The sequence below is a fragment of the Stylophora pistillata genome, chromosome 13 (genome assembly GCF_964205215.1).
Source record: "Stylophora pistillata chromosome 13, jaStyPist1.2, whole genome shotgun sequence".
NCBI classification, from domain to species: Eukaryota; Metazoa; Cnidaria; class Anthozoa; order Scleractinia; family Pocilloporidae; genus Stylophora; species Stylophora pistillata.
The window spans coordinates 23,968,656-23,985,302 of record NC_142531.1 but is presented as its reverse complement, the minus strand read 5'-3'; the positions used below and the strand labels follow the sequence as shown (position 1 = coordinate 23,985,302).

At 38.7% G+C, this 16,647-nt stretch overlaps 1 protein-coding gene across 3 annotated transcripts; it reads left to right on the top strand.

The window, feature by feature from the left end:
• Positions 1-873: 873 nt before the first annotated feature.
• LOC111324591 (uncharacterized) lies at positions 874-15,670 on the top strand. 3 transcript variants are annotated; one of them, XM_022928189.2, is made up of 3 exons: positions 874-1,050; positions 1,169-1,216; positions 12,071-15,670. In XM_022928189.2, exons 1-3 carry the CDS (start codon positions 1,019-1,021, stop codon positions 15,468-15,470), a joined length of 3,480 nt encoding a protein of 1,159 aa, XP_022783924.2. In that variant the 5' UTR covers positions 874-1,018; the 3' UTR covers positions 15,471-15,670. The 3 variants fall into 3 exon arrangements, with proteins under 3 accessions (XP_022783924.2, XP_088599613.1, XP_088599614.1); XM_088743487.1 differs by lacking the exons at positions 874-1,050; positions 1,169-1,216 and adding an exon at positions 4,594-4,801; XM_088743488.1 differs by lacking the exons at positions 874-1,050; positions 1,169-1,216 and adding an exon at positions 9,196-9,602.
• The last annotated feature ends 977 nt before the right edge of the window (positions 15,671-16,647 follow it).

Here is a 16,647-nt window from a genome sequence, read left to right as displayed (position 1 = left end):
GTTGAGAGAAATCACTTTTAGAATATGGGAACAATAGGATTAATTGCAAAATTTACCTTTTCACAGATTGGGAACTCCCCAATGTGAGCTGTAATGAAGCTTTTTTTTGTTGCAAAAACGATTACAGATCATGACTTGAAATTCGTCTCACCTGAAAATGAATTTGTTCCTTGTAAATAGCACACATTTATCACTACATATATTTTTAAGTCAAACAAAAAAGAGAAAACAAAGTTATCAGAAAGTATCTTTTTGTTGTAGAAACACTTCTAGAATTTTAAACTTTCGTAGCGACTCTGGAGCAAAGGTGGGAAGCTGTTGCTGGAAATTAATGTAACCAAGAATTTTGAAGTCTTAAAGGTATTATACAAACACAGGCACTGATCTTTGACCTTTGATTCTTATCAAACGTTTTAGCTTTTTCCAAAAAAAAATCAATAGAAAAAATTGTATTGAATATTTTGAAAACTGGTAGGTAAAATGTCGGACTAATCTGAAAAAAAGATCCGAGAACTCTGGTGTTTGGCGATCCACTTCTGCACAATTAAACGGTTTTCTATTTTCAATTTCAAAACAGTTTTTCTTCTTAAAAACGTCTGCCTGAGGGCAAAAAATTAAAACAATTTATAAATAATTTCAGACGCACTCGTGTAATCTAATTGATCTTTTTATCTGGCCGCGTCCTCAAGAAACCAAACTCGAATTACGAATATTTTTTCATTAAATTTGTGATTTAAATACAATTAAGTATGAATCTTTTTGCCGCCTGTCCAATCATAACGAAGAATATGATATAATTCGAACGGACGCTAGGAGGGATTTGGCATAAATTTTGTTGGTGTTTTTTCTTTCACCTGTTCGTCTACCGAAAGTCATCTAAGTTCATTGCTCGTCAGAATTTTTCGCCGTAAACAGCAATAGGATCGAGATAACTTTTATTTTTCGGTTTCCGCATGACGAAGAATTTCATAGGGTACTGGAAGAAACCGGCGTTCCTTCGCGAAGCGTCTAGAACATTATGGAAGGCTTACGGCTTAAAGAACGCAAGAGGTAAACATAAACTTTATTGGCTTGATTCGAATACATAATCGCCATTGGTGGATTGGGAGTGGCGTATTGTTTAATGTTACTCGCGCAGTTCACATCTTCAAACCTCTTCCATTTGCAGGATTTTGGATTTGCCTCGGGAGCAAACTGATCGCAAAGATCCATCTCTGTAAGTACAAGTTATGATAGTACAGGTTTCTTCAAGTATTTTTTTGTCATGTCAAGCTGTAACGAAACCTGGGATTGAAATAGGGTGTGTGTTCGAATGTTTTCATTTTTCGCGGGAATGATGAATGATTCGAAAGTGGCAGGTGTTAGAGAACATTTGTATTTAAAACTGCTTCTCTTCGCTTTTTACGCTAACTGAACCCATCAAAAATATATTTTCAAAGTAGTTTTAAGTGTCATACAAAAAGTCTTTATGTTTTCACCGAAGTACTTGTCAAAATCTCTACGTATCAAAGGCTTTGAAGACCAACATCTCCATCATCTACTTTCATTCTACGATTTTTTAAGGCTAACGAGACAATGAGCAGAACAACGAACGCTTTTAAATACATCCTTTTCTTAAAAGCTAGTCTGGAACTAAACAAGAAACCATCAAGCATTTGTAATGTTATTTTTCGATCTGTTGCCTGGTAATAAAGAAAAATTAGATTTTTATAAATCTGTGATAAATATCATGAACTTTCGAGCAAAATTATGACTGATAATTACAAAATTTGTCACACGCTAGTTTGAAAACATAGAAAACAGTGTTCGTCGCTCCCAGTAGATTTGAAAGTCGGCGGGGACTGGATATATCGGTAATTTTGTCAAACCCCATTCGTGCTCCATATTTAGATTCAAGTAAGATAGTCAACATCGGTTTCGAGCGAGTAAACCGCTGCATATTATGTACAACAATTACACGACTTGTAGAAAAATACTATTCCTTTAAACATTTTGTGCCTGTAGATTCGAAACATAACGGGAAGACCTTTGATTCGCTCTAAATCATTTATATGTAACAGTTTGAGTAACAATATAATGAAGATCGCAAGATGCGTGTTTGACTAAAGTTAGACTATCGACAGAATAAGCTGTTGTATTAGTTTCCTTAGCTCGTATTTGAACCTTCAATTTTTTAAAAATATTTACTTCTTCGAAGTCACGCTTATCCAGTTGATATTTTACGACAAAAGCTGTCAGTTTGTTATTGCGAACTTCTGAAATTTGTTCCAAATTCCAACCTGAATGACATCTGTTTAAACAAAACTAGACTTTATTTTCGATATAAATATTTTCAGTTGCAACTAAAATAACAAGAATGTTCACTTATGATAACGTTCCCACTGAAACCATCAATTGCCATAGCAGTAGTCGAAATTTTTCTTTGAGTGCCCTGAAAAATGGCAAAGTGAACTCGGAAACTGAAACGAAAGAAAATAAAGGCATGGTGACATCATCTCTTAATTGAAAACAATCGCTAAATTGTTTATGGTTTCATAGTAAGCAAGGAAGTATAAAAGATAATTTCATACTGTGGAGAATCCTTACAACTTAGTTCTATAGTAAATTTGTTGACTTCTTACGCGTTCTCAGTAAAAAATTTTTATTGCATTTTTTGACATATTTGTTTTTACTACCACATTGTTCCAATTCAAAATCTCTTGTTTCATTATCGTCAATACTAATCTCCACGGCAATTTTATTCAACAAAATAGAACAATAGATATCCCTCAAACTTTTCTGAAAGGCTCCAGCTTAAGTTTACTAACTGTTGCAAATCACGTTTAGGAAGATATTTAGATTAGGTCGGATCACCTTTTTGTTTATCGGAGAATTAGGACATTCTTAATATCCAAGCTTTGATTAATCTACGTGAATGTGAATTCGAACGTGAGATATTATATTAATGATGTGGGATCTGTTAGTCATGTTGCTAAGCATCGAAGGAAAGGAAAACTTAGATGCATTCAAACATGAATAATGAATGGCTTTAATTTTTAAAACTAAATTTCACGCCGACAATTTAGTCTATTAGGCAGTTATTCAGTTTTTGAGAATTTGTCGTCGAGGAGGCTCGATATTCAATAGACATAATTCATACTCAATTTCAGAGAATTTCATATCATTTTCTGTTCCTCTTAAAACATTCAATGTAAGTAGCGCTGATTAAAGATGAAATTTGAGTGGATTATAATCTATTGAAAATAGGGATTGAACTCGATCACGTACACCCATCATATCTGGACTTTTCATCGTGTTCACGCGGAAGAAAATTGTGGTTTATTGTCATGGAAATATACGTAAACGACATGGACAAGTTTAATTAATTTTCCTTTTCGTTTGAGATTAGGCGAGGTCCTTAAAAATCAAGCAGGGTTTATATGTGGAACCTAGCTGGACAAATGCAATGGAAAAAGAAACAACAAGAAGAGTAATAATTTGGCAAATCAGAGCGGGATTTCACCATCCACGCTTTATGAGCTCAAGGACTTTAGCCTTTAAAGATGAGTGTTCAGGGTTGGTTTGCTCGGTAGAGGTGTCAAAATCGGTGTCGATTTTGATGTAGAAAAGATTTTATCAAAGTTAAAGCGATTCCTGTGTTAATAATTTTGTTTAAGATGGTTTTCTGAAAGGCCAGCTGTATATGATACGATGATGCGCAGCTTATAAAATAACTTTTGAGCTAAGTGAAGGAATTTAAGGGCGTTCTCCGTTTTCGCGTGGTCTGTGTTCGTATGATTTTTACGCCCATGACCACAGACCATACATATCAAATGACTACTTTAAAATAATGGGATTTCTTCAAAGCCGATCACAAGTTTTGCGCTCAGCCCTTTTTAAAAATTACTCAAAGTCAAGCCTTGTTTATTTCACTTCACAAGATCACGAGATGTAAGATTCTAAAACAACTGAATACTGCGCTCGTGTTTGAAATTCTTAACTTACTTCAACCTTGGAGCTATTTTAAAGTGCTAAACCCCGGCTGGAAGAAGAAAACAGGTGCTGAGTTCACCAAGAATTCACTAAATCCATTATCTTATTCCTTTAAAACGGACGTTTGGTACATGGGTTAGATAAAGCCATCCGCTCTCTCTCTCCTTCCCATGCTTTAAGCGATATGTAGCCAAGGGTTAAATCGAGGTGACTGGACCTTTCCGTCCGATTTCAAACCTCTCAGTTTATCTGGGATATGAAAACGAGTGGCATCTTTGGCATTCAAAATTGCAGCCATGCGATGCATGCATTTCCTCATCGTTGAAAAACTCTTCTTCTCGAGGGAAACAGTTTGCTTTGATAGAGCATGATAACTTCTTTGGATTAAAAGAAGATAAAAAAATCCAGAGTTCTCGCGCAAAGCGTAGATTTTTCCCTCGACCACCTTACTCGATGCGTCTGGAAATTTCCGGACTTGAGACACTCATATGGGATGTGTTAATTTTGACACCATAGATTATGATAAAAGTGACGAGTAATAAAAATGAGACAGATCACATTTCAGTAAATCCGATTGTTTGGACGATCAAAGTAAAGCATGTGGCAACTTTGGTGTTTTTCTTCCGATCCAGTTCGTGAGTTTATATAGAGGTCCACTCGCTAACAGACGCGGTTTTATTGTTTGGGGGCAAAAAAATATCGCATACGGCAGATAATATCGACCGCACTTCCGTTAAAAACTTGGTCAGCAGTCTATACGTTATATTTTTCTTCGCCCAAACATCTGTAGTGATATGCTGGCTTCTTTCGGTGAAAGGGAACCACAAAGGTTAGAGTAATGCGGTAGATTTTAACTATTACATTTCGTCTACGTAGAAAGCTGTTTCTTTTTTTGTTCATCTGAAATGTCGAAATGGAATGGCGCGGTTTTGTTTTATTTCGTGTATGAAAACGCTGTCAAGGATCGCTCTTAAAATATTCATCGCCACTAGTATTTAGATCTTATCATCTCGTCGCCGTTCCGTTCGCATATCTCGTCATTTTTCCCGTTTTTCGCTCTTCTCTTTATGATCAGATACACTTTCAACCGTTTCTTCGGCTAAAACTGGGACTTTCATTCAACTCTGTTTTTTTTTTTTTTATAGATCGGATTTGTGATGAAATGAATCCCTAATCGAAAAAGAAGATCGATGCAACTTTCTAAATATAAATTAGGAATCAGAGAGTCTTGACAGCGGTTTCAGAAAACAACTTGTTCAGTTTTATTGTGTGCAATAACTTAGGTGTAATGTAACTAATCAATTTCATTCACTTTTTGTTTGGTTTTCGATGACTCACAACCTTTTTACGCCATTACATTTTTTGACAAAATAGACATTACATCATGTGTGCAGTCGCCGAAGGGTAAACACGAGTGCAAGTCTGGAAGTTTTCGATTCTCCAATTTTGATGACTAATTCATGTATGTTGTCCACTTTGCAATCTTCAGTTCGTAAGCTTGAACTAATAATGAAGACTCGCTGACCGCGCAGCTTTCAGTGAAATATGAAAATCACCGGACACTATGCATGTCTAGACTTGAATTGATCTGCTCAAATTTGGTTGATATTGACCACTTTCAAAAATGGCTGCCGGATTAATATTCTTTTGTTGAAATTGAAATTAGCCTTTCTGGCCTCGCTTGAGATAATGTATTCTTTTGAATTTTGTACTAGAGAACGAGGCCAGAAAGGCTAACTTAAATTTAAACAAAAGAATATTAATCCGGCAGCCATTTATGAAAGTGGTCTATTCACAACAACAGTTTTTATTTTTCTCATGTCCATCGTACCGTCAAAAATTCAAAACAAATTAACAATTTTTTTCTTTTTTCTTTTTACCCTCGTGAATATTGGATGACTTTATTGGCTAGGTTGAGCAGTCAACACTTTTTTCGCTCAGTCCAAAGGCTCTTGTTTTTCCCAGGAGAGGGGTGGTTGGTTGAAAATGTGTATGAGAAAAAAAAAAGTATCTTGTCATCTCTCAGGGGTGGGGTTAAAGTTAGCTTTTGTATGTTTTTTACTGGAATGGGGTGAGACACATTCTGTTGCTCTTGCAGATTTTATATAGGAGTGAAGTAATCATCTAATTAACTGCAGACAAAAAACGATTTTTACTAAAAGAAATTAAAAGATCTAACTGTGTAGCTGTTATTCAAGCCATTTCTGCAAATGGGTTGCAGACTGAAACTCTCATGTGGTTTCTCGCATAACCTCTGCCGGCCACCCCTGGAGGAAATATTCAGCTAGATGTTTTGTTACTTGTCTACTGCAAGTCAGAGAGAATCTTGGCTTCAAATCTTTCTAAAATGCCACTGGCAGCAGTTCAAATGTTTTAATTTGGATCGCCATTTTGATCAGGTGTTTGGAGAAAGTACATGTTTCATAATTTATCAAAACTGAAAAATTGTAAAAAAAAACAAAGCGTTCAAATGGAGGACTCAGTTTAATGAAGGTCGTTCACTAGTTTTGGGACGTATTTTTTGTTGTGTTGCAAATAAATCAGAAAATGAAGGAGCCGTATAAATAAAATAAATGGAATATTTTGCCAAATATTAGCGTCTGTCATAGAAACTTGTTTCGGTATGTTTTGGCATTTTAAAGCGTTTTAACTCTTAAGAGATCAAAGTTTTATTTTTAAAGCTGTTGCTATCTTCCATACTGCAGTTGTTTCGTTGATGTACGTGCTTCTGGTTGATGCGTTCATGATTCGTGCCAGAGGCTCTTTAAGTCAAATACAATTACGAGCCACACAAATCGCAAGTCAATTGCATATCGAGTTTATATTCAGAGTCGAGTGCAACCAACCTGAACAAAAACTTGAAACTTTAATGAAAGGCATGGTCCATTTTTGAAGATGTTTACTTTCGACTGTACACAGTTTCAAAGGGTCTCCAAATAACTTTGGCGCTGTTGTTTTTAATGCTATTGTTTTCTTGCTTGCTACAGTTGTTTCGGTGATGTACGTGCTTCTGGTGGATGGATGCGTTCATGATTCGTGTCAAAGGCTCTTTAAGTCAGATATAATTAAGAGCCACGCAAATCACGAGTCATTTGCGTATCAATTTTAAACACTGACTCGGAGCACAATCAACCTGAACAATAACTTGAAACTGTAGTAAAAGGTATACTCCATTTATGAAGATATTTGTTTTCGATTGTACCCAGTTCAAATGGTCTCCCAGTAAATTTGGCGCTGTTAGAATTTGCAAATGATTTTTTATTCTGAAATGAAATGGAAACTTCGTTATCATTATACTGTGCACCCTTTCCGCGCGCCACTGATTCTCATTGTGGAAGGCTGTTGTATCGTGGACACGCAGGTCAAAGATCTGTTTGGAGTAGACAATATCAGTATTTTGAAGATGTTATCAGACCGCTGTGTTGGCTTCGAGTCTCAAGTGGGATGAGAAAAAATTTAGAAGGATGGCAAGCAGGGATAGAGTTTCTCATACCTACGTCGTGTAGGAAACGCAAGAAATTTCACACTATTACGATGCTTTGTAAATTAGTAGCTTACGTCACGCGAAAAAGTGCGACTAACTTTATGAAACAGATTGTGTAATGGCGATATTGTACCTTGAATACAATGCGCTTGATCGTGAAAAGCTTTTAAATTGCAAACTTCCTGTACTTCAAACAATAACAAACAGAAACTCGTATGACGGGAGGCAGCTTCAGGAAAAGCTGATCCCTGATTGGCTGCTTTACAGCGTTTAGGTGATGGTGCTTCCGCTGTGCCAAAGTGGAAGTAAAATTTGTCGCGGAAACCTCTCATTTGCATAACCCGTCTCTTTGTCAGCATGTATTCAGCAAAATTTTTCAATGAACCCGCTGTTATTCACGACCTGATCTGAGTCACGGAGATCGGCTGCGAAATTTTTGTGTGAAATCGTGGGATACCGTTCAGCGCTTCCACAATAAGCCATTGGTAAGTGACACCCGCTTTCGTTTAACACCAAATGTTTGGGCGCGTGTAAACTTCTAAACTTCATTCAGACTTCTGTTTTCTTTGCGTCTAGATAGTTTGAATTTAAGTAGAATCGATTTAAACGCCTTTTCTGTGTGTGCAGATGACATCTAACTCGCACTTAAACGCTGGCAAGTTGAACGATTTCGAGTGCGTCCAAATTTTATTGTGAGTCTTTGTAACGGAAATGTAGCTTGGTTTGTTATTCGAACAGTTCTTGAAATGTAGCTGGTACATTAATCGACTAGGATAGAATGCTTCTGTGACGTATGTGAAATCTTTTCTTTTGTTTGGGAGATCTGATTATTTGAGATTGTGAAACGTTTGTAAAGTGCAATCGAAAGAGTGGAAATTGCTATCGAATTTGTGTTTACATTGATGCGAAGATGAGTTCGACGCACATGCTTGTAAACATTGTCAGTGCGTTTACAAAGGATCTACAGATGGGGTTGAGTGAAAATAACGAGACGAAATTTGCGATTTCTGGGAGGCGTTCCGAATAAAACGTTACGAAATGTGCTTTCGAAACTTTCCGCTTTCCGCCTCAAGGCAGAAAGAAACGTAGATTATCTCTTATCCTTTTCCCCTTTTCACATGTATGGATAACTGCGTAGAATCGTTTGTAACAAATGTCTCTATGCCCTATGCAAATTGTGTTAGGTGGGTGAAAATTTTTTGAATAGCCGACATCCCTTTAATGTGAAATCAAACCAATACACTCACAGGCGAAAGCGAAATTTCTTATATAAATAAGTACTGTGGAAACATTTTTTGAGAGCTGGTGAAAAATGTTACTTTTAGCTTAAGCATATGCCCTCTATCAAACATCGGTGAAATCCATCACCTGTCAAAATTACAATCAGACGGATATTTGTATTAAAGCCTACTCTAAAACTGTCTAGTAAGACATCTTTCGCAGAGAACACCCAGTATTTAATTTGTTATAGCGATTAGACGCTCACAACAAAATTTTCTGCCTCCCTTCCGAATGATTAGTTCAGAAAATTTCGCAGTCGTCGCGACCCAGTAATTATTACTGTTATTATTTTGGGCGCTCATAAATTATGCATCACATGGTCGGTCGCACCCAAATGGTCAAAAAATATGAGTATTGTCTTCTGTTGGGTTTTGATAGGCTCTGTTGCCAGGCGTACTTACAGCAAGTCAAATCATCGACAAATGTAAATAAGTCTTCAGTTTGTCAGTTTTGATTCAGTCATCTGTATATATTTAGAAAAAACCGCCAGACAATCGCAAGGGTGGATTTTTGAAGGAAATTCAAATGACTTTTTCGCAGCCCTGAAATTTTTCGAAGCCAATACTATATAACTTGTCTATGACCGCTGAATTGTGGTTGAGGTTGTATGTGTATTTATTGGAGAAACGTCAGAATGGTCAGAATGAGGGAATGTCACCACCGCTCTACTTGCTTTTAATATCACGAATTTAAAAAGTACGTCCGTGATGGCACAAACGTTGTTTCGAATGCAATGAACGGCAAGAATATTCGATGATCGGCGCTCTGGAGTGTCATTTACCTGTCAAAAGTACGAACGATCTCGGGCGAGCGAATTACAGTCGCATGGAGAAATGGCGTCCTTCTGGGAAAAATTGGCGCAGCCGTAAGTATCAGATGATAAAACATTCAGCGCTTCTGATTATCACGAGCGAGAGGGGAGATTTTGGTCATCATTGACAGTTCTGATCGTTAAATAAGAAACTTCAATTTTGTTTGAGAGTTTATATTTGGAAAGAAATTTCGACAGGCTGGCGAATTTTGAAGCGTGTTTGACTTACACATATCCGGTTTGAAAATGTACAGTTTTGATAATTTCTTTACATAGCTCTCTATTTTATGTATAGTTTTATAAAGGTTTCGTCAAATCGACTCGAAGAAAAGTCGAGATTCAGAAATAATAGTACTTGATATTTTTGACTGGCGACAGAAGAGGTTTTCAAAATTTACGGAAACTGACGAAGCTGATGTTTCAATTTTGTTTTGAATTTGAAAGCCTTTTTATCGGCAGCTGTCTTCTATGCCCTGAATTCTGTCAATTTTTAAGTTATTATTCTTGGAATCCTCGTGCGTTTAAACACTGCTAGGGTATCTCTACAAGATGTGTTTGTTTCCAAAACAAGAGATATTCTTGACCTAACTCCCTTAAGGTTTCACTGTTTCTTCCAGATTAGAACGCTAGAACATTATATTTCATACTGAGAGAGAAGGCCGTTGGGCTGGCGAAATCAATGCGCCAAAGTTCTTGTGCTTTAAATGGATTGAATTTTTAAATAAATTTTAAAGGCGTTGATAACAGCCAAAAAGGTTTCCATCCCTACAATATAAGAATTACCATAGTGTTTAAAATCGTATTGTGGGGCTAAGTTACGGGGGCACGAAGACAGATTTATTATGCGGTTTAAACTGTTTACATTATTCACCTCTCTCAATGAATAGAGAAAATTTCAATCAACGTTATAAGTTAATTTTTGCTGGTAATGGAATATGCTGAAGATTAATAGAGTTATCCCTTTTCATTACAAATTAGTTGCTCCACTTTTCTAGAGCGCGTTTCAGACGTTATCAATATAACCAACATGGTTTATTTTATTTTAATTTTGATGCATGATAAATTTAAAAGACAGGCTGAAAGCAAGATTGTAGCTCATCATCGACAATAGATGAAGTAATTTTAATGCAAAAGCTTTTCTTCGTAGCAATTGTTAACTTTGTTTACCAAAGTTATGGTTTTCTTGATATAAAAAAAAACAAAGCGATTGATTTATCAAGCTTACCGTAGATATTGTAATTATAATATTCGACGAATTTTATAACTAGTGCAAAGTTCGTTCTAGATTTATACGAAGCAGTTATTACGCAACTTAAATGAGTTTTGACTTTGTCGGCGAGTTTGTGTAAATTCTAGTAAGAAAGCGTGTGTTTGACTGAAGGCGGAACGATTTTAACCACCAACGCTTTTGTTTCAGCGCCAAAGAAAACAGCACGCTTATGCAAATGTACAAATGCAATTTCTTTCATAGATTTCAGGGATTAGTATTTTGTTAGGTTACTTTAGAATCATCGATCAAAGTTATTATTAGATCATTGTCGTGGCTTCCAATACAGACCGCTGCGTTCTTTGTTCACTGTTGGATATTGTTCTTGTTTTTTACCCAGCTCAACATGCTTCCATTGTCAACGTAATTATGGGATTTTTCCACGTGTTTCAATTTTGGTATATTGCCGCAAATCAATTAAGATCCAGCCCTATAGGAGCGCCTGTTAGCGATATTCTTTAAAAACTTTTTTCGAGTTATTTCCAAAACTTTTATCGAAGTTACGCCTTCTTAACGAAGCAGTAGTTTACTCAAGTGAATTAAACTCTTTCAGTGATTAAACGCTGGTATGGTCTTTTCACGTAATTTTCAAGAAATGTTGTCAGATGAGATTGGCACGTTTTTAAAGCAAGCATAACAGCTTGAGAGCGCTTTTAGATTGTTGATCGCCTAATTTTTGCCAGTTCTCTTGTTTCTTTGCATAATTCATAGCTAAACACACAACAGAACTTTACAATAATTGTTTGTAAGGGAAAACCACCGATGCACAAAACAAATAAACCCTTCGCGTGCATTTATTCCAGTCCTTTGGAAAATCAACAGAAAAGCTTTGTACCTCTGTGTGGTTGTATTTCAGAGACTATATTTGGAGTCTCCTTTTACTTGAACGATATAATGATGTATATACTCTGAGTTTTCTTTTTTTTATCCCCAAAATCGGAGATATTTATCTCAGTGTTATTGTTAGTTTAGTGATATTTTTTAATGAACTTGCGTGCTATGTTTAGGTTCGGGAGCAAAATTGTTTGTTTGGCTGAGATTTATTCCAAGCCATTATTAGCATCAGAAAACAGCTGTTATGACAAAGGATCAGAAATCTATAAACTCATAACTGCTTGGGATAAAATAAAGAAATAAAACAACAAAGGAATTTAATGAAAGAGGCTTAACTGATCCTTTAAGTGAACGACTTGCAAACGTCCATGATTATTTCTTGCCAGCCAACAAAATTAATTGCCTTTGTATGTTTTCTCAGTCTCCCTGAGCCATCGAGCAGAGCACGGAACGCGTCCGCCATCTTTGGTGCCAGCCCCAGCTTTGGAATATCACCTGTACCCCAGATTCAATTTAGACCAGCCCCGCTCAAAAGAGTTCCAGAACCAAAGAAAGTCAGAAGAAGCAATAGTGATGTAGCGCTCAGAAAAAGACCTTATCTCAGGCGTAGGTCAGGGGACTTCAGTCAGACTCAGAGAAAACGCAGCGAGAGCGAAAGTGAAAATCGTCTTAACGGAGTGAACTGTAACGGAACAACGTTAAATAGATCAGAGTCCAAATTAAGCAGCGGATCTGGTAGTGATTGTGTTGATACTACAGCTGATAGTGTGTGCTCATTACCCGAGCATTCCCACGATCCGAACGATTTTTCAAGCCGCTATCCGCTTTTTATACAAGTCAACAACGGTTGCCAAGCAACAAATAAACCACGCATCGTAAAACCGGTCGCCAAGTCAAACCAGGGCGGTTTTAAACAGGACAACGCCCAAGATAAGCAGGGTGCACGGCCGAGACGCAGCGCCAGTTTTTCTGCCCCTAAAAAACCAGGACCACCCTCCAGGTCTCCTCAGACAGCTCAAGACTCTTTGAAAAACGGTAGCCTTCGTCGTGAGAAAAGCGATATTGTTAGACCACGTCGAACCCAATTATCAGCTAATAATAACAATTCTCTCCCGATTAGCGCGCGATCAAATTCATCCTCTTGTCTAAAACGGGAAAACGGGATTGCGTCGAGCCCGCGTTCACAATCACCAGCTGGACTTCAACGTGAACGCAGTGACGTCACTAAAAATCGTGCATCGCCGAGTGTAAGGAGAGAAAAAAGTGACATTGTTCGGCCGCGCGGTCAATTGAGAACTAACTCGCCAACTGTAACTCACGAGGATACAGGAGGCAATATATGCAAAACGTCTAGTAATCGAAGTTTAACTTCAAGCTCGTTGAATAAGTCTCCTTCTAAGAGTTCAATAGAGAGTGGTCGCTCCCGCTCGGCAAGCAGCAGTGAGATGTCGAAGATTCCATCGCTTGTTCGGTCGCCAGGAAGCGCTGAAAAAACAGACTCGCACATTTCTCGCATACCTTCAATGACGAAGAAAAATGGCGCTGAGGAACGCACTCCTCCGAAGAGTAAAATTCCGTCCTCAAATAAATCCCAGATACCCACAACAGGACGTAAGGAGAGCGCTTTGCAGAAAGACAAGGCAGGAAGCAAAATCTCTCCATCCATAGCATCCTCACACAATAAACCTGATTCAGCAAAGGAAAATAAAGATCCTACCAGTATACCAAATGGTCCTGAGCCTGCCAAGCAAGTCAGCAAAATTCCGTCTTTCTCCAAGTCTAGTATTCCCAAGTCTAGAATACCTTCCGTGACTCGCAAAGACAGTCAGAATGAAGGGCAGGCGTCGCAGAACGGAGGAGAGACACATTCTCCTGCTACTGGTTCTCAAAGTAAGATGCCCAATGCATCTTCCTCCTCGCAGGGCAGCGGCATCCCCATGGGGGTCAGCCGCATTCCATCCTTTGCTAAATCGCCGTCAGCATCCTCTGGAACTAAAACACCGCAATCAAAGCTTTCCACTGTGGGAGGGTCCAAAGCTACGGAACCAGATGGACCCCCTGGGAACTCGTCACGCACTCCAACACTTCCTTCCACATTGTCCAGCGCGACCCCTGAGTCAAAGGTCCCTACAGCTGGAGGGTCCAGGATTCCAGAACCTAAAACCGCCGCAAAGTCTCCACCAAGTTCCCTGCCAATCGCATCGAAGGCAAGTGGGATTCCGAAGCCTGGCGAATTGACACCGTCGAGCAAGATTCCAGGTTATGCTGGCGACAAATTAACGCGTAAAACCTCAAGCGCAGAGAAAGAGACCGTGCCGACGGGTATACCTGCAGTGGCATCCTCACCCGTGGAAACTAAGAGTAAAACTCCTTCGTTCCCGAAGCATGCAGCCACGCCAAAGTCCCCGGCGAACTCACCCAACGGACAGTTGCCCAGAACAGGAATACCAACTTTTGGTGGTAAGCAGCCTTCTTTCGACAAGGAGCCTGCTACCCCTCCCAGTACTCCAATACGAGAAAATTTCTCTTCAGAATCGCCCCTGGATAAGTACATTTTCTCCGAGGCGAGAAAAATGGAACAAATATTTCGCGATGAGCCCATTGAAGTGGTTGTACCGGCTGCGGATTTGGAAGAGGACGAGGAATTTTTGAGACAAGAGAAAGAAATCGAGGAACTCGAAGAGACATCGCATGATTCGGACCTGCAGATGCTGGATTCAAAAGAGGCAGAGGACTTAATCAGTGAAGTGTTGAAAAGCTATGCTCCCGACATCAATACAGAGAACCAACTAGAACTGGATGATAGTTACGTTTTCTCTGTGAGGGACGACAACAAAAACTTTAAAGAGAAGGTTAACATCGATGACATTGTTCTTAAACCAGCCAGTACCGTAAATGAGCCACCAAAGGAGTCGAAAATCGCGGAAAAACCGTCAACGAAAGAAGATGTGGATGTGGGGAAAGCCGAAGTGGGTGTCAAAGATTTAATAGCTGGAAAAAATGTTGTTCAAAATGGCACAGATGTCAGAGAAGAAGCAACTAAAGTCAAGGAAAAGGAAGCCGTCACATTAGAAAACAAGAGCAAGACACCAGATTTGAAAATTTTAATGCCAACTGAAAAAGCTGTTGAAAGACAAGTTGACGAAAGAGCTGAGAAAGAGGGAACAAAGAACGAAGGACCTGCGATTGACACATTGGGTGAGTACGCCCAGCATGCCAGGCGGTCGCGTAGTCGACAACGGAAAGTTATAAGTCCTGATTCAGAAGAACCTGGATTTGCTTCAGAACCTGAGAAGGAAATTGAAAAAGAAGCTGAAAAACCACACGAAGCGGAAAACATCAAAGAGCCATCCAAAAAGGACATCAACAAAGACAAATTCGGAACAGCTCCATTTGAAAGCGAGAAGAAACCTAAAGAAGCTTCGAAATCGACGAAATCGAAATCAAAGAACGACAAGCCGAAGTTCGTGATTGAATCATCGCTCGGAAAAGATTTCTATGCCACTCGGAAATCGAATGAGAGTGTCAACTCACGAGATAGTGTTCATGATGATGTCGTAAAATCTTCGTTCAAACCCGAACTTTCCGCGCTTGTGTTCGAAAATAAAATTGTGGAAGAAACGTACACATTAAAACAGGGAGAATCGCCGGTTGAAGAAGCCATTAGCTTGGGGGAAGCAGAGTTTGAAGACGTTGATTTGAGGCTGGAACAGAGCTTGAAGAACGAAAGGCGAGAAATTACGCGGAGTGTTGACGAACTCGACGAAAAAACTGTAAAATGCATAGGATGTGGACGAGGTGGAAAGTGTTCCATAATGTAGTTGGAACAATAGCTAGGCATTCTGAGTTTATTTTCGATTTCATAGTCGAATTAGTGTTAATGTGTAACCGCCATGCATTTCAAGTGTCATCTCGTAATAAAACATTTATATTCCTTCGTGTTGGTGTTCGGAAGTAGCTGGGTTTGAATGATAGCATGAGTTTATAATGAAAATTTGCTATTAAAAATTATATAATCGTACTTTTGTGTCATTTCCTGAACTTGTAACCAACTTTAAAAAGTCTTCTGAAGGTTTTGTGGCTTCCGCGTAAATGTGAGAGAACTGGGCAGGAGATAAGATGGCCCTTTGTAGGAAAGTTTGAAGTTCTGAATGGGATAAAGCCTCGGTCAAACGGCGCATGATGGTCGATGATAGTTGATTGTCTTCAAACTATCATCAACTATCATTCGCATGGTCAAATCGCCAAAAACGTTGATGATAGTTCACTGGCAGTCGCGCGAGCAAAGTCACGCGAGCAGCTAGTTCCAGGCTCTTTCCGCGTAAAATGTGAATACTAACGTGGCTTCGCCTGAGACAAACAAACTTGTGTATGAATTTATCACGACGAAAGAGGGTGGCAGCTTGCTGACTAGTACTCGATTTGTTGGAGGAATGTACGGAGGATGAATCTGGAGAGCGTTGGGGAAGAGAGGACGGACAAGGGAATGGATTAAAAGGAGAAACGAAAGGGGGATGTTGAAATTGAAAACCAGATTCTTGGTTTTCAGTATTTTCTTTCTCATTATTATCTTGGGTATAAAAACGAATTTCTGAAGCTGAAGCTGAGCCTCGCGAGGAGCTTTTGGCGGCCATTTTAAACGAGCTCGCCGATTTTCGGAGAAACAGCTGACCAAAAACTATCATGAACTATCATACGCGTGGTCAAACGAGAGAAACTATCATCGACTATCATGAAGAATTTCAACAAGCTCAAAATGAATGATATTTGGTCATAGCTAAACAATAGTGTTTCTGTCGAGGAACTATCGGCTGACAGTTGCCCCGCGGAAATTTGATGTTCTTAAAACAAATATGCTAGTTTTAAGAACATCAAATTTCCAAGGAACAACTATCAGACCGATAGTTCCGAGACAAACACTCTATTATTTTTATTGTTCACCACTAAATTTTCTTCCGCGCCTACAGCTTGTCACAAATGTCAATAATATGCAACCGT